Raw genomic sequence first — 21,481 nt, forward strand, 5'->3', positions numbered from 1 at the left:
GGTGTGAACGCCTTCCAGCGGCTCCTGATTCTCTCCCGCCTGGAAACGCGAGCTCTGGGAGATCACCCGCTGTTAGGCTAGAATTTTGTCATTAGAGGCATCTAAAAAAACACAGAAAGTGCAACAAAATGGCCCTGACGCTTCTCAGGAGAAGGAGTCCACAGGAAGATTAGAAAATGGTGGACCAGGGACACCTGGGTGGCTCAGTGGGTTAAGCCGCTGCCTTCAGCTCGGGTCATGATTGCAGGGTCCTGGGATCGAGTCCCACATCGGGCTCTCTGCTCAGCAGGGGGCCTGCTTCCCTTCCTCTCTCTCTGCCTGCCTCTCTGCCTACTTGTGATCTCTGTCTGTCAAATAAATAAATAAAATCTTTAAAAAAAAAAAAAAAAAGAAAGAAAAAAGAAAATGGTGGACCAGATAAGCTTTTTTTACTGGAGGATTTCTTAGAGCTTTCCATTTTCTAATAATGCATTTTGACTCTCCAAGAGTTGGTACCCCCATTTCCCAAACTTATTCGACCTCACAGGACTTTCATTTTAGTGACTATTTTGACCACAGTGGCTTAGGAGGACCCAGCCCTCGTCAGAAGTGGTTCCCGCCCAGCCGCCTGCACATGGCTACCCACGACCTGAAGGGATGCGTCACTGCTGCCCCCAAAGAACCCTCTGTAACTCTATCGGGTCCACACCCGGGGATGGGAGACAGACCTCTGTGATGTAATGGGTGCCACTTAGTAACCCCGCTCTCCCCCATGGATCCTGTATCAACTCCCTTCTGAAAGGGCCTCATTTCATTTACTTCATGAACCCAAGTCTCCAGTTTCTTATACTGAAAACTACATGAAGAGATAATGTCTAGGGCAGAAATAAGCAAGACATGCTTCTTGTAAGGGCTAGAACGAGTCTACATTTTTAAAACTGTAGAAATTTTAAAAATTTAAAAGCTACATTTTTAAAATTAAAAAGTGAAATTCACAGGTAAAATGAAAAGATTTCACGTGGTGAATAATTTTTCTAGCCCACGCAGTTCTCTTAATTCCTTTTTATATGAAAGATCTTTTACAGTCTCCCCTTTCCACCACCTTTATTCCAACTCAGGCTTTTAATATTTTAATGCAGATACGCATCAAGTAGTTGACAGGCAGGTTTTAATGACAACCGCTAGGAAACTGAACTTATAACTGACACTGATCCATTTAGCAAGGATGAACACAAAGTCCACACAGACCACCTCAAAGGAGGTAAGAGGAGTAATCAATTCAAGAAGTCATTTTGTTAAAAATATTTATTTAAAAAAATACAATTGTTGTCCATATCTAGTTGCACACATATCTATTAACATATCTATATAGTTTTGGACTTCAGTAAATTTGCTACAGTGCTTTCTTAAAGCTAGCTTGCCATTATACAAAGCAAGTTCCTCTGTCAGTTCCTGCATAAAAATAGTTGTTTTTAACATATCCTTCTACAAAGACACACATCACCATTACAGAATTTAACAAAATTTTTGCATAAAACTTGAAGTGATAGAAAAAAGGGTCACCTGACAGGCTATCAACGCAACCCCTGCTGTGTCTGGACCACGCTGAGAACCAGCTACACTCTTCTCTTTCGAAAGCAGCGTATCAGGAAGCCCTCAAAGTGCTACCGCCTTGTCCTCACCCACCTGCGCTCTGTGTGAAGGTGCTCGGCCACATCTGAAGGGAATTCCGGACTCTGGCTAGTTAATCCTAGCCAACCTTAAAACAACCCCCTCTGGTTCCCAACAGGCTAGGACAGACTGCTGAGCGAGAAGACACAGCAGCTGCTCTCCAGCTGCACCAATCATCCGTATGAGTTTAATAAAGGGCAGCGGTCACCATCATTTTAATTGCAGTGTTAGGAAAAAGAAGAAAAAAAGCAATTTTAATACTCTGCAGGTGCCCCTATGAAGACAAGTTCTTAGTGGCGTGTTATCTGTCATTCGTGCCCCTGGTAAGTGTGTGCCTGCATCACCTAGCGGTCTCTCACGTACACAGAAGTGCTGGATACCAGACACGGGGAGAGATCGATTTCAACAAACAAGGGGGACAATAAACCAGGAAGGAACGGTCTTCCCAGTCAAGCCGATCCCGACTAGAGGAAAAACCCTGACAGGTTCTTACTACTGCGCATCCCAAACTAAGAGGCGAACGTAAAAGAACACTTCTCTCCGAGGTCTCTAGCAGACATATGCTCATCTTCGGCATCAGACACGGGGTGGATGAAAATCAAATGTTTACTATGTAGTAACACTCAGCCTTCATGCGAGAGCCACACCTAAAGATCCAGTAGGGCTCAGAGAAAATTACAGGTTTATTCTTCAAAATGCAAAGTTATACACTTTTTTTTTTTTTAAAGCCAACTTGATTATCTGGCCAATAAAGGGTGTAATTCTAAAAACCTGATTTTAGTCAAAAATTGTATTCACCTCAAACCAAGCTACCAGTAGCAGAATGACTGGACTGAGTGTTTCATATTTAATCTTCCCTACCCACAGAGGTCAGTGAAACTACATGAAGGCAAAAGTGCAGAAACCGATATGACTGTGATTAGGAAACTCAAATGGCCAGACCAAAAAATAGGCCGCGAGTGATCAAAACACTTAATTGTATTAATTTCTATCTTTACATATATGCATATTAGTTAATTTCACTAATCATGAACACAGAAGTACATAAGACATTGCTACTTCCCACATAAGCACTGAATGTAATGTACATATATAGGCCTTGGTAGTACTGGCCTCAAAAACAGGAAATAAGAAATGTCTTTGAAGGGACTGCATCCCCTAACAGACAATAAGCAACAACGAGTAAACAGAGAAGGAACAGGAAAGTGGACAGTTTACAAAGCTGAGTGTGTTCCATCAACTGTAAATCATTTAAAAAGTCATTTATTTCTACAAAGCACAATATTAAAAGCTTGCAAATGATTTTAAAACATCCTAGCCAAAAGAGCATACCTTATAGAGCCTGAAAGAATAGCCCATTAGGTAATCCATTTGTCTTTTCTCCAAAGAGTCTTAATTCCAGAAAACATAAATGAGAAATAAACATTACTTCTCTGACCCTCAGTATCCTTAGGTCAAAATTAAACAAAATAATCATTAAGTGCTTCCAGTTATTAGTAACAAAACAGTGCTAATAATGGTGCCCCAAAAAGTGCCAAGTGATTTAATACCAGTATGTGGCATTCCCACCCCTGAACTCTATTCTAGGCAGACTTGAATGATTCTACTGGCTAGAACTCTGGCTCGGCCACGGGGAGTGCCCACCCTTGTCCAGAAGGTCCCATGCCTATCCTAGAGTGGCTCATAATCCTTGGAGGGACAAGAGTCAGAATGGGCCCTTATGAGATGGGAAACAAGGCAAAGCTGAAAAGAACATTCAGCCCAAGATACTCTGAGGTTTCTGCTAATGCTGCTTCGGTACAGTTTGGATAAACAGTGCCAGAACTTCCCCAGCATTTCATCAATTCACGGTCAAATCTGTCCTTTAGAAATACTACTCTTGGTATAAAACCGCTCTGTGAGAAACTTAGAACCCACCTTAATGAGGATTCTACACAAAAGCAGACATGTAGAAATGTCAGGAAAGGGCCATGACACGTGTGCAGAAGAGCGGGTCAACATGGCTTTGTTCAGCACACGTCATGTGCAGCCTTCTAGTTCTAAAAGGGTGGCAAGCAGTTAGTCTTTAAGGTCTACGATTCTAGGGATTTAAAAATAAATGTGCAAGGGATTTGTTTTTTCAAAGTGGCAACCGCAAAGTGTGGCCGATTTTAAGTTTCAGTATAAAATAGCCTAGGAGCCATCCAAGAGGATGAAAAGTATGTTCCCTCTGGAAGGTTTATTTACACGCACGCACGCGCACACACACGCTCAGTGCATCAGCATAGCCACACATACACAGGTACTCAGCCGATAAGCCAGAATGACTTGGAAGGAAATGCTCTCGTCTCCCTATTACGTCTTTAAAAATAAAATTTTAAACCTCACAAAACTTTCTGATGTGTATTATAACTAAAAAAAAAAACTAGAGTTCAAGAGCCTTACTATGTTTGATTGTATCCCTCCTGAGTTTTATTAGGGGGTTCATGTAAAAGGATGTTAACAACAGCCTGAATGTCGTGATTTCTGCGGAAAGCCTGAGGGCCAACACCTCCCCTGTCACACCAGCCACTCTGGGCTTCCCGCGTTCGTGACGGATGGCAGCATCCCGGCGACAGCCATGCTCTGGCAGGCTGTCAGTCTATTGCAATTTTTTTTTTCCCAGAAAAGCCTGAAGAAACTGGCAGCTTTAAATGGAACATGTAAAAACCACATCAACAACTCACCTTTCAGGCTACTCTGTTTACAGGTCAAAACATGACTTTTGTGCTAACAGGTTCCACCAAGTACGAGAAATGAAATCAAACTGCCTTCTTCTCTTGCTTAATACTCTACCACCCACAAGACTTCTAGATTCTAAGATTAAAACTTCAAACTGCAGTAAGCAGAATTCTGATGACTTAAGAGGGGTAACGGGGCTCCTTCTTACAGGTAAGGCCTGCCGCACTGGAACTAACATCTGTTGACCCAAAACCAAGAAGATAATTCACAAAATGTTTTCCACAGGCCCCATTCTCTGGTCAGGGTACTGGCTATAGAAAGATAATTAATGTGGACCTCCACTTCCCTACTGTGGGGTGAACAATGAACTTCTCAGCTCCTTTTAGAAATAACAAGTTCTGTTCTCCCCTCAGATAACTGGTGAGTAATCTTTCTAACTTTCCCATTGGTTTGGTAATTCACTCGGAGCTCCAGGTTTCCGCACAGACACCTGCACTCGTCTACAGACTGGTCTACACGCCCAAGAGCGGCACCTGCACACAAGTCTAGATTTCGGGTCTAGATAACTAAAATATATACAAGTTAGTGAAATGATCAGTAGCACTGGCCTATTAAGGAAAGTGTTTCTTCAGATGCTGAAATGTTTCAAAAAATCAAAAATCAAAACTTACAAATGCAGCAAGGAAATGAAGGTGGTTATATAGTTCTGCATAAAGCAACTTAAAGTAATTGAGAATTTGTTGGTGAAGTATAACATTAATAAGGCCAAAAGTTTGTAAGCAGACTAGTAAAAGTCCTACCTAATCTGGAGAGAAAAGAAACAGGCTGACAAAAATACTATGCAGGAAGCTTGGTAATGGCTTATGCAGGAAAGAAGAATTAATGTAAAATTTCAGGAAGCTGAAGACAAACTGAAGATTTCCTGAAGATTTCCAAACTGAACTTCTAGAGATTTGACATGAAAATCAAATCAAACACGTAAAGGATTTCTCCATGTATCACACAACAAAAGCATCCACCTTTTGTTTTCAAGATCAGACTGGAAATGATACCCCGAGGCAGTGGTCTGTGCTGTGGAGACTGCGGGCTGCCAGAAGTGTGCAAGACAATCTCCTGGGGGCAAGAAGAAAGACTAGAGCTTCCAGTCAAGACTTCCTTTTTATACCATCCTTAATTCTGACTTTTGTGTATGTCTTACGATGTACATGTGACTTTCACACAGTCGTTTACATCTTAATTCATACGTACAGGATTTTGCAATAGGAAACTGGTGTTCAAAAACTTTCACGGAGCAAGCTGTGTGTTCAGAAAGGCTGGAGACTGCTTTTCTGAAATGCCAGGGGGTGCTTCCAGGTGCTTAACTTCCCGAGAAACCTACACAACTACCTTTAGACCTTCGTAATCCTAACAAATATTCTGAGATCGGGATGAAACAAGGTTACCGGGCCAGACCTCACCCAATGGGGCAGGCCTGCGGTCAGAGGACCAAGAGCCTGCTGTGCCGGCTACAGCATCCCCAGCCTCTGGCTTCCTTTCCCCTCCAAGCCCAAGTGACACACAGTATGGAAAAAACTAGAAATTGGGCCAGGTGAACAGATTCAACAGACCTGCCTTTTTGGATCTCTAAAACTGTATGTACATTGTCAAGGAATTCTTTTAGTTAAAAAAAAAAATCCAGTACCCTTTCACCGTATTTACCCATGTGTGTGTAGATACTGGCTCATGGGCTTACTTTCCCCATCAACATCTGAAGAAGAAATTTACACTCATAATTTAATCATCAAAATGTGGAAAAATTAAACCTACATTTTAATTCTAAGATGCTTATGTTGACTTCTTGAGAATTTCTGGATTATTCCCGTGTATCTATTTTTAAAAATCAATGGAAGTTTTCACCTTTGTTAGAACACATAAAATATGCCATGAGGAATATTACATCACAAAAGCACTGATAAGCCATTAAAAAAAAAAGATTACTGAAGTTAGACATATGATTTTAATTTTGTATTTTTAAAAATCAGCATATGAATAAGAAAAAAAAAAGATTTTAGAATTTATGTGAAAATCCACCCCGGGACGGAATAAATGAGGTGGCCACCGGCTGCGTGCACGGCTCTGTTCATCCCTTCTCAACACTAAGGCAGTGGCTTAAAATCAGCCAAAGGGGGAGTCATTTACATCATGGAAATCAGCAAATGCTACAATTTATGGACTTTTTCCTTTCCCTTCAGAGAGCCTGGTTGTTAAACATTTCCCAGCCTACAAATGAGCAGATATGGGCCAGAGTAGATGAAAAGCTCAGATGATCCCAGATGTCTCAGAAACTCATTCAACCTGCTCCTTTACCTTAACTTGGGCTACTTTTGGGATACAGCCACAGATACCAAACAGAAGGCTCTCCAGTGAATATTGATCTTAAATGGTAGGTCACCTATTTTGATGCTAAGAACGACCCTGGATATTCAAAAAAACATGAAGCTGAAACTTTTCCAGGAAGGAGGTAGTTTACAAACAGAACGGTCTGCCTCATTCACTTGAGCTCAAGTTGTAAACTTTCATTTAGAAAAGGAAACACAGACACACACACACACACACACACCCCACACACTTTCCACATCAGTTGATCTCAAACAGAAAGCAGATCATCCGTCTCCTGAGGCCCACACCTCTTGGAGGCTTCCGGGGTAGGTTTACAGACAGAGGACTCACTAAAACTGGTTCCCAGGAAGGTGCTGCGACTGAGTTTTAACGGTGCCCTCGATTCCCAGGCACCCCTGTGCTGAGACAGTTAATCTTCAAAGATATTGTCTACGAAAACAACCAATGGCTTTTCTCCTTTACTTCAAAAAGATAAAATACTTTTGTGCTTTCAAAATTGAAAATATCAAGTTAAATCACGCCATCAATACTTACACTTAAAGTACAAAATAGTCATTAGCCTAATAAAACTATTCCAAAGTGCTGCCGAGAGGTCTACTTTCAAACAAGCATGCGAAGTAAGTGACTCGGTGTGGGAGACAAGTCCCACCGGCTGCTCCCCAGAGCCCTGGGACCCCGTAAGAACAGATGGCAGGTGGCGACCACACGCGAACCACTAACAGGTTTCTGATGCTACAAACAGAAAGACAGCTCCCTGAATATGTCCCTCCACTACCACTAACCTAGCTCGGCTGTCCCACACTACAGCGTCTCTACATGGTACAGAAACGTATTTAAAGTGAGTCTTACACATCTGGAAGATGCTGGTTTGTCTCGGTGTCATTCTGAGCTCTCAAATCCTGAATCCCTCTTTCCACTTAGTTTATGGGACTCAATGAACTGTTTCTAGAGTTAAAAGATGAGGTTAATGGGCAGTGTTGTGGTGGTAGCCGTGGCATATAATCTAATCCTAGACTCTATTTTTTTTTTTGAAGATTTTATTTATTTGTCAGAGAGAGAGAGAGCACACAAGCAGGGGGAGCAGCAGGCAGAGGGAGAAGCAGACTCCCCACTGTGAGCAGGGAGCCCGATGCGAGAATAGATCCCAGGACCCCGGGATCATGACCTGAGCGGGAGGCAGTAGTTTAACCAACTGAGCCACCCGGGCACCCCTAATGCTAGACTTCAAAAGCCACGGTTTTCACCAATTCCACTGCGATGTTGGTATCGATTCAGTCTGGAGGCTCCAGAGCATCGTCCGCATCTGCACTGATTACCGTGCGGTCGAAGTTTCTCAATGTGGTAAGAGAGAGAGGAAGGCCTCCGTTTCTCCCTACTAACATGAACAATGCAATCCCTGCATATGAGCTTCCAAACCAATTCTGCTGCTCTCTCACTAAAAAACACTTTGCCAAAGAAATAAGCACACCTTCACCTCACCGTAGACTTGGAGGCTTCGCCTTGCTTTGTGTCTTCCTCATCACATCTTTAAAACTAGCACAGCCCCTAACAACCTTAAGTTTAAAAGAAGGTAAACGTGCAGTAGAAAATAGGGTAAGACGAACAGAAAAGAGAAAGTCTCTTCTAACTGGGACAGCCCCGCATGTTGTTTCAAGTTATCCAGCTGAACGTTTTACTCAGAGATGCCTCCGGACTTCAACACCCGGTTTCCTCCTAAAAGCCATCACTTAACCAGGCTGTGTACCACGGGGGAGTAATCACCCCACCCAGAGAGCCGACGGCACTTCCATGCTAGAGGTGGGCTCCCCTGCTCTCACTGGTTGTTGCAAACACCATCTTAACCCCAGGTTTAAAACACCTTCCTATGTTGCAACAGACTAGGAGGCTCCGAGCTCTGTTCACAAGTTGAGACAAGATCACACATGCGGCTGAGAAACCCACCACAATGCAAGAGGTCTTTTCTGCGGATTGCTTACATACGTTACTCTTCAAGCCAGACAGAATCTCCCCCACAGTGTGTGTGGACAGGCATGACTGCTTTTTCTTCACTGCTTGTGCACAGCTCACTTTTTGTTTTTCCAGAGAACACACTTAGTTGTGAAGATATGACCAACTGCAGTTAACATTTCTCCAAATAATACACGCAAAGCATAACTGTTTTCCTGGCCAAAGGGTCCCAGTAAGGCAAAAGGAGTAACTTTGTTCTTAACTGCTCTTGCGAACCATAGCTAGCTGCTAAACCCCACCAAAAATTGAACACAAAGCTCAAAATATTAGAAAGGAAGGAAGGAAGGAAGGAAGGAAGAGGGAGGTGGAGCTTGGACTCCAATTAAGGCATTTTTCTATACAGTCCAACTTGAGTCATATTCAAAGAGAATCTTAAAAAGGCATTTCAATGGGGAATGGCAAAAATCACAATAGTCTATTATTAGCATTGTAGAACTATTAACTGCTCACTTCAAAGGTAATCATGTTGAATGTCTCTCTGTTTCTTTACTCCTCGGTTCTCTCATTCCACAAGTGCATAGGTTATGTTTTCTGTAAATCTGGGGAAAACGGGCCAGGGGTGGGTGGTCCATCCAGGCCAGACACAGTGAACGGTCCATGACTGTTCAGTACAGAAGGAAACTGGGAAAGAAAGTAAAACACATTATCATCCTATTACTCAACCCCAACTTTCAACTTTCTGTCCCTGCCAGAGTCCCTGAGGCAGAATGTGAAAGCCGCCTGTAGTGGCTCACGGGACAAAGGTAGTAACCATTTATCACCGAAGAATAGGATGTCACAGCAAAAACGTTAAAGAAAAAAGTGTTTGTCCTTCATAAGGACAAACTTCCCTCATAGCCTAAAGTATACAGGTTTACGTTTAACTTCACACGAAGGTTTTAGAAAGTTCACCCATGCCCTATAGAGTGTAACTCAATTACAAACCAAATCATAGACTGTCAAAAGGATATCCAGAAAGAGATGCCCATCTATGAACTCTATGTGTAACTGGTGCAAATAGCTATGGGGTGCTCATGCTAGAACAGAGCCCCCCATCATGTATTCTAAGACCAGTTCTATAGGGAGAACACTGCTAGAGCACTGTGCCTTTGGTTAATGTCTTAGATCATTCTAGAACTCCATCATCTGTGAGAGACAAAGAAAAATGGAAAAATAAAATATGAAACATTCTCAACACTTTCTATTCAATAATTCAAAAACTTTAAAAAAAAAAAAGAAGTAGCTTTTTTAATTTTCTTTTTTTTCTTTACCATTTCATTTCCAAAAGAACAAATGAAAAAAATTGCAAAGTATAAGAAAATTTCCCAGCGAGCCACCCCTAAATAAGTGAATGAGTCAACCAAAATAAACTCTGCAAGCTGTAAAGTCTAGATGCTGGGGGAAAAATAATGGTTGAACGCTCTGAGACCTTCCCTGTGATCTCAGTTAAGGGATACTACAATATCCGTTTTTTAAAACATGTATTTAAAATGTTTGTAAGTATCAATTCTAAATGAGTGAGAAATAGAGGAGTATTTGATAGACCATTCTCAAAAGTTTTCTCTTTTTTAAAAATCCTCAGGTAAAAGTAGATTCTCCTGCCAATTTTCTCTCACACAAACACACGCTTGTATTTGCCGTTTTTTCAAAAAAAGAGAAAAAAGGGGGGGATTTCTAGCACTTAAAATGACAAAGAAATTGGGTGTGTTCAAAAATCTACACAGTGCTGAACAATTCTGGGTCTAACTGAAATGTATGGAACAGTAAAGAATGCAAAGGAAGCATGGCTATGCGTATCTGCCAGAGCTGTCCACTGGCTTGCATTAACCCTCGGAAAGCGTATTTATTAAACAGAACTTTTGTAAGGACAAGGAGTGAAGACACGGTCTTTCTCCTCTTTCTGCCTGTGCCAGGCCCCAACAGCAGGAGACGGGCTTGGAGGTGACTCACCTGGAAGAGTGTGTTAGCACCTTGCAGTCTGGCTGGACTCAGGGGAGCGACGGGGCTGAGAGTACTCCAGAAGTGGATGCTGGAGAGCAAGGGGCTGGGCGTCAGCAAGATGGGCGTCTGCAAAATGCAAAACAAACCCAGTCACTAGGTGACTCACCAGGATGTGTTTCCACCTTATAGTAACACACCAAGAGCCCTGAACCCAAATCTTTTTTTAAAGATTTATTTGAGAGAGAGCGAGCGCGTGTGCGCGCACATGTACACGAGCGGGAGGAGGGGCTGAGGGAGAGGGAGAAGCAGACTCCAGGCTGAGCACAAAGCCCAGTTCAGGGCTTGATCCCAGGACTCCAGGATCATGAACTGAGCTAAAGGCAGATCCTTAAATGACTGAGCCACCCAGACGCCTCAACCCTGAACCCAAATATTGTCCTCTTCTCCGCTAAGTAGGTCTGAGATTTTTCATGAGGAGAAACTCAGAAATTATTTTTACAACCTAAGTAAGATAAAGGGCAAATATTTTCTAACGTGTTTTGTAGGGTCTTTCCCAAATTGAGAGCCCAATCTGGTCACGTGCAGAAAAATAACGGGTAACTAAAGTCACAAACACAGTTCTCCTTAGTAACGGGGAGCCTGGGAGTCATCCATTTAAATGCTACACGGCTGGCGCCTGGATGGCTCAGTCAGTTAAGCGTCAGACTCTTGATTTTGACTCAGGTTATGATCTCAGGCTCCTGGGATCAAGCCCCACGTTGGGCTCTGGGCTCAGCACAGAGTCTGCCCCTCCTGCTCCACTCATGCTCACTCTGTCTCTAAAAAACAAAACAAAAAAATTTTTGAGAGATTCTCTCTCTTCCTCTCCCTCCCCATCCCCTCTCCCTCTCTTAAATAAATAAATGTTACAGGACACGAGCAAGTTAAGAAATAGCTAATGTAACTATACAACTTTGTTTCTCAACATCACACCAACTGGTTTTCTTTAGGTTCCCAGGATTTACTGTTTTCTAGCTTTTGACGCTATCATTATTTTTGTATAAAATACCACTGAGTCTTATAAGGACTCCCCTCCAAAAAAGCGAGAGTGACAGTCGTTGCTTTAGGAGGAGCCTGACAAGTATTTCTTGGTTTGCAGAGACAATGAGTCCTTTCAGAGCCCTTCTAGAGCTCCTCCAACCCTCGCCTGCAGCAGCTCCGATCAGGTGCGGAACCGGGTGACTCCCATGGGGGTCAAGTCCGCCTTTCTCGTGCAGACCCAAGCAGCGGCATGAGAACAGGCGGTTATCAGTTCTGGATTTGTTTTAAAAGGGGAGTCAATGCAATCATCAGTGGCCCCAGAAAGTGAGAGGCTGTTACCTGTGAGAAAAGGGCCGGCGTCAGAGAAGCTGTGGGGAGAGATGGGCTCAGTATCCCCAGCGGGCTTGGGTCGCTGCCCGTGATCACCAGGATGGGCGCCAGCTCTAACCCTTTGGGTTTCTTGGATCTTGAGGAATTACTTGTTTTGTCCCTTTCCAGCAAAGCTGAATCCTGGTCTTTAGGTTCTAGTGACAAGTTCTCTGGAAGCTCCATGGGCTGTGATGCCACTGACTCAAGGTCCGTGTCAAGGTCGGGATGCGGACTCAGTGGTGGCGAAGGTGTCCTCGGGGGCTCCTGCATAGAAGGGGAGGTCGAGGGCCCAGGGGATGCGGCAAAGGTGCCGGGGCCGCTGGGGGCAGTGGCCGGGGCTTCCAGGGCGGGCAGTCTGGGGGAAGCCAAAGTCTCCAAGGCTCGGAGAGGGTCTTCTGAAGACGGAGAAATGCCCGGGCAAGCCGACGCGGCGGCAGCAACAGGTTCAACCGGAAGCTTCTTGGAAGGCGTTGTTACAAATCTGATGACAGACGGTGTTGGCTCCTGGGGCGGCTTCTTCTCTGCCAGCTTCTCGGCCGGACTCTCGATCTTTATAGGTCTGAAGAGCTTCTTGTTGGAGGAGTTCAAAGAGTTGAGCGTGAAGGAAGAATACAAGCCGGAGTGGATGTAGTCATTGCGGCTAGAGGCCCGGGCCCCGGGCTGCAGGGGCTTCTCTCTGCTCCCGCTCTCGGCGTCCCTGGAGCCGCTGCCCACCTCGCTGCAGCTCACGACCTCACAGTCTCCCTCGGTCCTGCCCACGGTCAGGGGGTCCATTTTCAAAATCTCTGGGTAAGACACAAACTTGTACACAAACTTCTGACCATTCACTTTTTTAATGATATTCTGTAGATAAATGAAATAAGCATGCTTACACTTTCTTGTCAATGCACTTCCCACAGCTCAGAAGAAACAGACCTAATAAGGGTCTCTATTGGGCAAGCAGTTTCCTTAAGAGCTTCAAAATCACCCACACTGATCTAGCTGTACCAAACCCAGGTCCTAGCACTATGGAGCCGAAGCAGAGTGTATTTAAATGTCTTATGAACAACTGACATGACCTATTACGTAAGTAAAAGAGAGGTTTTAGTTGCCTGACACCCTCAAGCAAATTATCTGTATTAAGTCAAAGATCCCTGAATTGCGGTCTCAAACAATCCCAAAGTGCCAGCCGTTCGCATCCTGAGTGAGCACAAGGAGAACACTCTGTCTGCTGGGCCCTCTACTTCCTTCTGCAGCTCCGGTCCTTCCTTACCCCACACCCCCATGGGGAAAACGGATAAGACCAACCACTTAAAGGTGAAAAAAATTAGGATCTCAGTTTCTCATTTTAACTTTATCCATTTAAGCTATTCGTTTCACCTCAGAGCCCAAAAACATATCCAAAATAATAAGAAATTAAACAAAAAATAAACTTTAACTAAGAAATCAAATCTGTGCACTAACAGCTATTATTTAAAGTATTAATCTGGTTTCTCTGGGTTAAATTAAAAAGTGAAGCTACAAAACCGGCATGTATGTGACAACTTTTAAATTGTGATACACATGAGAATGTTTTATTTTGTCCTCAAGAATCTCAAATTTTCTCTTCCTTATTCCCAACCCTACACTCACTTTTTCTTTAAAGACAACTGCAACTAGGAACAACGCATGCGTGAAGAGTGGGAACTAGAGCTGAACACTGACATGTTTCCCCCCCCCAGATCCCAAACTGCTGAAGTTATGAAATAAACTGGATCAATAAAGCCAGGACAGTGATCATTTTGCAGTGTACACAAGTATCAAATCATTATGCTGGACTGCTACAACTAATATAATGTTTTATGTCAATTACACCTCAGTTTAAAAAGGTTTCAAAAATAAACCAGGATGTTAGTCCCTTATAACCTCATCAGGAGAGAGGAACCGTTCTTGATCTGAGGCGGATGTATATTACCTTTACATAATAGTATCTGAGAGCTCGGCTGAGTTTGTCGTAATTCATATTAGGCTTGTTCTTACGAATCCCCCAGAGACGAGCCACCTCTTCCGCCTGCAAGAGCTTGAACTCCCCATCGTTAGAGGTCCAGCTGATCATGTGCTTGTTCTGAGGCTCCTGTAGGAGCTGAAGGAGGAACTGCCACAGGGTGATCGCACTGTCCATAGCAGTGAGCTGAAAGAAGCACACAGGTAAGACACATGAGAAATTAACAGCCGGCACTAACAGGACACGCACCGTACGCCAGGCACTGTGCTCCAGAAGCATTACTTCCTTTCCTTCCCCCAACAGTCCAATCCTACAAAACAGACAGCCTTGCAGCCTCATTTCACATTTGAAAAAACAGATTCAGAAAAGAGTTAAGTCCGAGGCCAAGGAGGTAAATGGTGGAGCAGACATTTAAACCCAGGCAATCTGCACCCAGAGCCCGAACTCTTAAGCAAGGAATACTGCTTAAGAAAAGTCCTGCTGGAAGATAAAGTGAGTTCCTTAAGTCACAGGAGCAGTGTGATGACTGCCGATCACCAGAGGACCGCTGTTACTGAAGTTTTATAGAAGCTCATGGCCCTACCCTCTGAGCCCACCATTTAAATCAAGCAACTTGGTTTATTTGCCAGAAGTATGTGTGTCTTCTGGCAAATAAACCAAGTGACCTGAAGATGTAGGGAGTAATCATAATCTACTCTTGCTCCACTGGCATTTCTCCTCCAAATCCTTTCTGTTCTCATAAATTAATTTACATTTAAATTGGCAGCAGTGAAAATTCAGAAAATGCTCCCTGATTTAATTTACAAATTCTGTCACCTTTTTAGTTTTTTAAAGGAGACTCCATTCCCAATGTGGAGCCTGAACTCACAACACTGAGATCAAGAGTCGCGTGCTCTACTGACTGAGCCAGCCAGGTGCCCCTACAGATCCTCCTTCTTTGATGAGTGGCCTTTATTTATCAAGACATGAAATAAAAAATCATTCAATGTCTCAGGTTTTAGGATTTCCCTGTTTAGGCCAGAGTTTCTCAATTTTGGCTCCTCTGATATTTGGGGCCAGAGAATTCTTTATTCCTAAAGGAATTTTTTTTTTTGAGATTTATTTATTTGGGGGCACCTGTGTGACTTAGTCATTAGGCATCTGCCTTCCGGCTTAGGACGTGGCCTCAGGGTCCAGGGAGCTAGTCCCATGTTGGGCTCTCTCTACCACTCCCCCTGCTTGTGTTCCCTCTCTCGCTCTCTGCCAAATAAATAAATAAAATCTTTAAAAAAAAAAAAAAAAGATTTATTTATTTGGGGCACCTGCCTTCAGCTCGGGTCATGATCTCAGGATCCTGGGGTCACACCCTAAGTCAGGCTTCCATTTATATGAAATGTCCAGAATAGGCAAATGTATTCAACACAGAAAGCAGATCAGTGGTTGTTAGGGGCTAGATGGAGAGAAGAATGGGGAGTGACTGTTTATGGGTTGATGTAAATATTCTGAACTTAAGACTGTGGTGGTGGTTACAAACTCTGAATATACTAAAACCACCATACTGTACAACTTAAGTAGATGAATTTCTCAATAAAGATGTTAAAAATAAACACTATAAATATTACAAAACCATAGGTCTTAGGAGCCTAATTCTAACAATGTGTAACTCACAAAGGATGGGATCCTTGAAGGTCAACTATGTCTGCTCCCAAAAAAGGCAGGAGATAAGAAACTACCAGAAGATAGCTGGGCTTCTAGAACTTTTCCGAGACACTCAAAATGTCCTTCAATAATCCTCAACTGCCACTTTGAAGCTAGTTACAGATACTGTCATCCAAAAGTAGAGATGGGAAAATAAAAAAGAACAGGAAACAGAAGTCTCCAGTCACATAGTTAATGGAGAGGCTGAGCCCAGGAATCCAAGTCTCTCTCCTCCCAGTCACCAATCTGTTCCTCAGGAGAACCACTCCCTAGGTGGGTAACTGCATCCACAGGGCAGTACAATTAGATACTAAGTGATAATGACCTACAAATTGGAAGTATGACTTTGATGCTAAGTAGCCCTCCCCTGCTAACCTTTCCCATAGCCTCACTTAAAAGGAGTTAAAAGAGTAGTTTTAGGGGTTACCAGGCTGGCTCAGGCAGTGGAGCATGAGACTTCTGATCTTAGGATTGTGAGTTCAAACCTCAGGCTGAGAACAGCGCTTACTTAAATAAAAAAGAGTGATTTTATAGTCTGATCCATCAAGTATTGGGGGGCGGCAGGAGGGGGATGCCATTTCTCTCAATTTACCAGAGACCCTTTCTTCTAATGATATCTGCTCATGGCTAGTTACTTTTTAAATTATACATGCTTCCCACTTAAATGACTTGTTTTTTTTTTTTATTTTATTTTAGTCTAAACCTGTTAAAAGTACTCCCTAGTAAATTTTAGCTTAACCAAAGAACTGTCTCCATATTTCCAGACACCATCTTCATACCAAGAATGCCTAGCTGGGCTCCTGTGACTTATCAGTTAGGTGTCTGACTCTTATCTCAGCTCAGGTCTTGATCTCAGGGTCCTGAGTTCAAGCCCCATACTGGGCTCCCATGGAGCTTACTTTTAAAAACTAAACAAAACAAAACAAAACAAAACAAAAAAAACAATGCTTACAGAGGTCAGGTATGAATGTGGGGGGTGGTGCAGAGAGAGAACATGATGGGGAGAGGAAACAGGGGAGACAGGGAGGGAAGGGATAGAGAGAGGGAGGGGAAAAGATGAAGGACAGAGCTAAAATCTCAGAACAATTACAAATTTGGTGCCTGTAATTCTATTTGTTCTTGGAAGAATTGCCATACTAAATTCTATAGTCTTAATACCTACCATGTAGATAATGCTTGAGCCCCATGGGTTTATAATGGTTAAGATAAACACGCAAAGACAGAAATAAGCATCAACATCTCCACAATGAGCACAGGAGTGCCATTCTGGGCAAAGAAGAGGGTCCCCCAAGTATGCGTGTATCCACAGGGGCTCAGGTTTCACCTTTCAACTTCTACTTTCCCTTCTGGTTATTAAGGGAGCGCAGGGACTGAGTCAAATGCTGGTGAGCTGCTGCTGCTGCTACTTTGGGGCAGAACCTAACTGTAGTGAAAAATGCTGATGCTTTTTTAGTATTTTACAGTGCCTCTGGGATAGAAGGTTGTTTAGAATCAAAGGACATTGTGGTTTTGGAATGAAGCACTGGAAAAGAATGTTCTTTTGCAAAAAACTAACATGGATATGAAATGGACATCTTCAGTGGGCGATTTAAAGGAATATTTTACTCATTCAATTCTAATATCAGGTCATACTCTATTGAAAAGTTGGGTGGACCTCTGGGTATACAGTCAAGCTGAACTCTTCATTTCAGTTTCTAAAAATGTGCTATCAGGGGCACATGGGTGGCTCAGTTGTTAAGCCTCTGCCTTCAGCTCAGGTCATGATCTTCAGGGTCCTGGGATCAAGCCCCGCATCGGGCTCTCTGCTCAGCGGGGAGCCTACTTCTCTGCCTACTTGTGATCTCTCTCTCTCTCTCTCTCTGTCAAATAAATAAATAAATAAAAATTTTAAAAAGGTGTGCTATCAATGTGAAATTCAATTATTTCCTCAGGCACAAAAGAGAACTAAGGAAAAAAACTTCCAGAAGGCAGTTATTAAAAAGGTGAAATGATGAGTCGAAAAATACAAATACTTTTATTCTAACTACTTATCAATAAAAACCTTTACTTTGTCACAGAAAAGCTCTGAGTTTTCTAAAGTTATACTTCAAGAAGAGCTTTTCAGAAGTGTAACAAGGGAGAGAAATACTTAACTGTTGCAAATAAAAGAACATGACTGAGAGTTAAATGTTGAAACTGTTAACACTTCAAAGACAGATCAATCCCAGAGGTAAACTGAAAGAAAGCATGTTGAAATAACCTATTAGGGAAAGGAAGTCTCTAGTAAATGAAACTTTTTCCACCCTAAACATGTTTATAATACACACAGCCCAGTTGCTGTGGTGACCCAGAGCCCAACTATTTTTCAGAAACAGCAGCTAAGATCCAAATATTAAAGGTCTCCAAATTCAGCGTGCTGCTTAAATAAAACCAAACCAAATTATGTATCAAGACTAGTTCTGAATTAAAATCACCATCGTTTATGAGAAGTAATCAGGAATCTCTTCACTGTTCAGTACCCTATATTACGAACATAGTAAATGTATAGTTACATTGCCCTAAAACTTGAAAACAGTATTTCCCTAAGAATATAATGCATTTCACTTTTGCAGTTTTAAGTAAAATCAAAGAAAGGGAGTTCCTGACGGGGCGGTCGGGGAGGGTGGACGGAATCCTACAACATCTTCATGAAAACACCACTGACAGTCCTAAATATTAAAGCACCAAGTTTTCCCTCGCAGTGGGGTGGTGGCTAGGAGCGCGCAAAGGGGAAGGGAGGACCTGACCCACCGCTGTGATGAGGAAGAGACTCCAGAGTGAATGCCCTAAACTTCAAATACAACAGCCTGGGAAAAAGCCAAGTAAGTGAGTGAGTGAGAGAGAGAGAGAGAGTGTGTGTGTGTGTTTGTTTTGTTTTTTACTACTTCCATCAGTGAACAATACCCCTTATTTCCTGCCAGGGCCAGTTAATTAATATTCCTCCCCCAAAAGATGTTTCCAATTGATCCTCCCAGGAACCAAGAAGCGACCAGCCTCGCCGCGGCTGTACATTAGGCGGAAAGTCAAGGGTGGAGGGGGCTCGCGGGACAGAAGTAGAAAAAGAAATGAAACTTGACACCGGATGAAGAGCGAGCTCGCGGAGAGGAGGAAACTTCGGCGACCGTGTGCCCCAGAGCAGATCAAAGTCCGGGGAAGAGCCGCAACCTCACGCGGCCTCGGGAAGCGCTGAATTACTGTACTTTCATTTTCCAACTTCCTGTCACCACAGAGAGTCAGAACTCACCCCCTCCCCGGCCGAAGAGCCACTGCCACCCTGTGCCCCAGGGACCTGAGGGGACCACGCGCGGCCCCGGACGCTCCGCGGTCCACCTGCGCGCCCCGCGGCTGCGGGCCGGGCAGGGCGGGCCGGGGGCGGGTCCCGGGGGAGCGCGCGCCGCCCCCGCGCCCGCCGCCGCGCTCACTTCCTGTTGTGCTGCCGGCCCACCCCTGCCCCCCGGCCCCGGCCCCTGCTCCCCTTTCCCCGCGGCTGGGGGCGGCGGTCGCGAGAGCCCCAAGGGGCGCGGGGTGGACGGGGCGCGCGGGGCCGGCCGCTCACCGAGGCCGGGCGCGGGGCTGCCTCTGGGTCTCCGCCTGGAGCGCGATGCTTCTCTCTGCCCGCCGCCTCCTCACGCCGGGAGCTCGAGGACGGCGCGGCAGCGGCAGCGGCTGCGACCCCCGCGGCGGAGCCGAAGAAGGCGGCGGCGGCCGAGCGGAGCCCGCCGGGTACCCGCAGCCGCCCGCATCGCCCGCCGCCGCCGCCGCGCCCGCCGCGGCTCCTCGCGCCCCGCCCTCCCCGCCCCCGCACGCGGCGGTGGCGGCGGCGGCGCGGGTCGTGGGGCCGCTACCCGCCGAGCGCGCGCTCGGGGCGTTCCTCGCCGGGGCCCGGCCTGCCAGTCGCTCCGCGGCCGCCGCCACTCTCAAACCCCCCGGCTACGTCGGGGCCCTTCCCAGACGCCGCTGCTGCCGCTGCGCGTCATTTCCGGGGCGGGAAGGGCGGAGCCGCTGCCGTCGGCGGTGCGGGGTCGTGAGCGACGGCGTCTTGGCGCCCGGGTTTCGGGAGCTCGCGGGGACGGGTTGGGGCGCGGTGCGAGTGTCCCCTGGAGTCCCGCACTGGCCGCTCTGCTCCGGACTAAGCGTCCGACCGAGTCCGGCGCCCCGGAGCTGCATCTGTGTGGGGCACTCCCGGACGGGTGGGGGCTCCGCGTCTCCCGCGGCGGGGAGAGGGGGTGCCGCTCGCCGGGCGGCGGTCGGGGGACCACCTGTGTTGTGGCTAAGCAAAAGCGAGAGAGCTTCTCTTCTTCTCTTCTCTCTTCTTCTCTTCTCGTCCTGCCTTTTCCCCGGCCGAGTGGACGGAGGAGTTGGTGCTGCCGCAGCTTGCTGTCCCAAGGACCGGCTCCCGGGACACAACGAACACCCCCAGTGACTGTTAAATCAGCGCTGCAGCTCACTGGCCCGGGGTGTGACGGATGAAGTCAGCCCTGGAATCCAGTCGAGCTTTCACCCCTCACTGTCTTGGAGACCTTAATAACTTTCTTAACTTCCCAAAAAGTTTCATCGTCTGTGAAACGGAGAGAGCCCAGTCTCCTAGAACTGTGACGATCAAAGCAGATCGGGCGCTCCAGTCACCCGGCAGAGTTCCTAGCACATAGGTTCTCATTAAATAGAATTCTTAAGCAACCAAGTCACACTTGGTACTAAATACTACTTGAGTAATTCAGCAGCAGAAGGGGTGCAGTCAGTATGCTAGACTGCTAAACAAACCCCCGAAGAAATAGATTGCATATTCTTTTAAAGGAGAAACCAGAAGGCTGGTGTGTGAGCTCCCTTTACGCGACCATTTACTACCTGGAAGACCTGCAGGGAGTTGCTTAACCTCTGAACCTCAGTTCCTCCTGTAAAATGAGGATGATCATGTGTAGCATTGCTGAAAAGATCGAATGAGATAAAGACTGTCATGTATTTAATGCATTTCCTGGCACATACTAGACACCCCACCAAATGGTGATGTCAATTACTTTTGCCTCCACCTCACCCCCAGAACTGGATTCAAGGTAAAATTAACTGAACTCACTGAGTAAAGTGTGATCCTATTATCCCGGGTAAGCTTCTTGAAGAGCATTGGCACGTCATTTTATTTCCAACCTCCTCCACCCTAAGACAGAGTAATTACAACACAGAGGTATTCCTGTAAAAGCAACACTGCCAAGAGATGTTACCTTTTTAAAAATAATTCTGCCAGAGGATGTAAACATATTTTCATTAAGAGGAAACGTGCAATAACTGAAAAACACTAGCACTCTTGGCTTCGGATATAAAATGTTTCCTCACAACAGTTTCCATTTTAGAATGGGGGGGGGGGTTGGTGGTGGAGGGGGGGGGAGGGAAGGGAAAAATAAGAATTATTAAAGTAGGCTGTTTAAGATACACCCTTGGGAACCTTTGTTTGTAGAAAGATTTCATTTCAAGCCTTAGACCAAGAACAGTGAAAGGTTGTGGAACTCGTCAACAGACTACCATGCTCTGCCCAAACCAGCAGGAAACCTGGGATTCAACCTTGGGGTCTGCAGTGGTATCACAATTTCTTTGGATGCAGTTGACAGTCTTGGCGATTGCAGTGTATTTTTGGAAAAGAGCCTACTTTGGGTGCTCTTAAATTAGTCATAGCAAGTCTGTCTGTTTTTAAATTGACTTTTTTTTTTTTTTTTTTTAAACAGTCCATGTTGACAGCAGAGAAACTAGAAGGAAAGTCAGATTTCAGATTGGTGAACTGGGAGAAAA

General features: G+C 45.0%; 1 protein-coding gene across 1 annotated transcript; it reads right to left on the reverse strand.

Moving 5' to 3' along the window:
• Window positions 1-1,266: 1,266 nt before the first annotated feature.
• Window positions 1,267-19,445, reverse strand: ELK4 (ETS transcription factor ELK4). Its single transcript, XM_059413253.1, has 5 exons — window positions 19,260-19,445; window positions 13,979-14,194; window positions 12,016-12,888; window positions 10,666-10,782; window positions 1,267-9,357 (listed from the first exon to the last, which is right to left on the reverse strand). The coding sequence occupies exons 2-5, from the start codon at window positions 14,183-14,185 to the stop codon at window positions 9,259-9,261; spliced, it is 1,296 nt and encodes a 431-aa protein (XP_059269236.1). The 5' UTR covers window positions 14,186-14,194; window positions 19,260-19,445; the 3' UTR covers window positions 1,267-9,258.
• Between the last annotated feature and the right edge of the window lie 2,036 nt (window positions 19,446-21,481).

The sequence above is a fragment of the Mustela nigripes genome, chromosome 10, assembly GCF_022355385.1.
Source record: "Mustela nigripes isolate SB6536 chromosome 10, MUSNIG.SB6536, whole genome shotgun sequence".
Classification (NCBI taxonomy): domain Eukaryota; kingdom Metazoa; phylum Chordata; class Mammalia; order Carnivora; family Mustelidae; genus Mustela; species Mustela nigripes.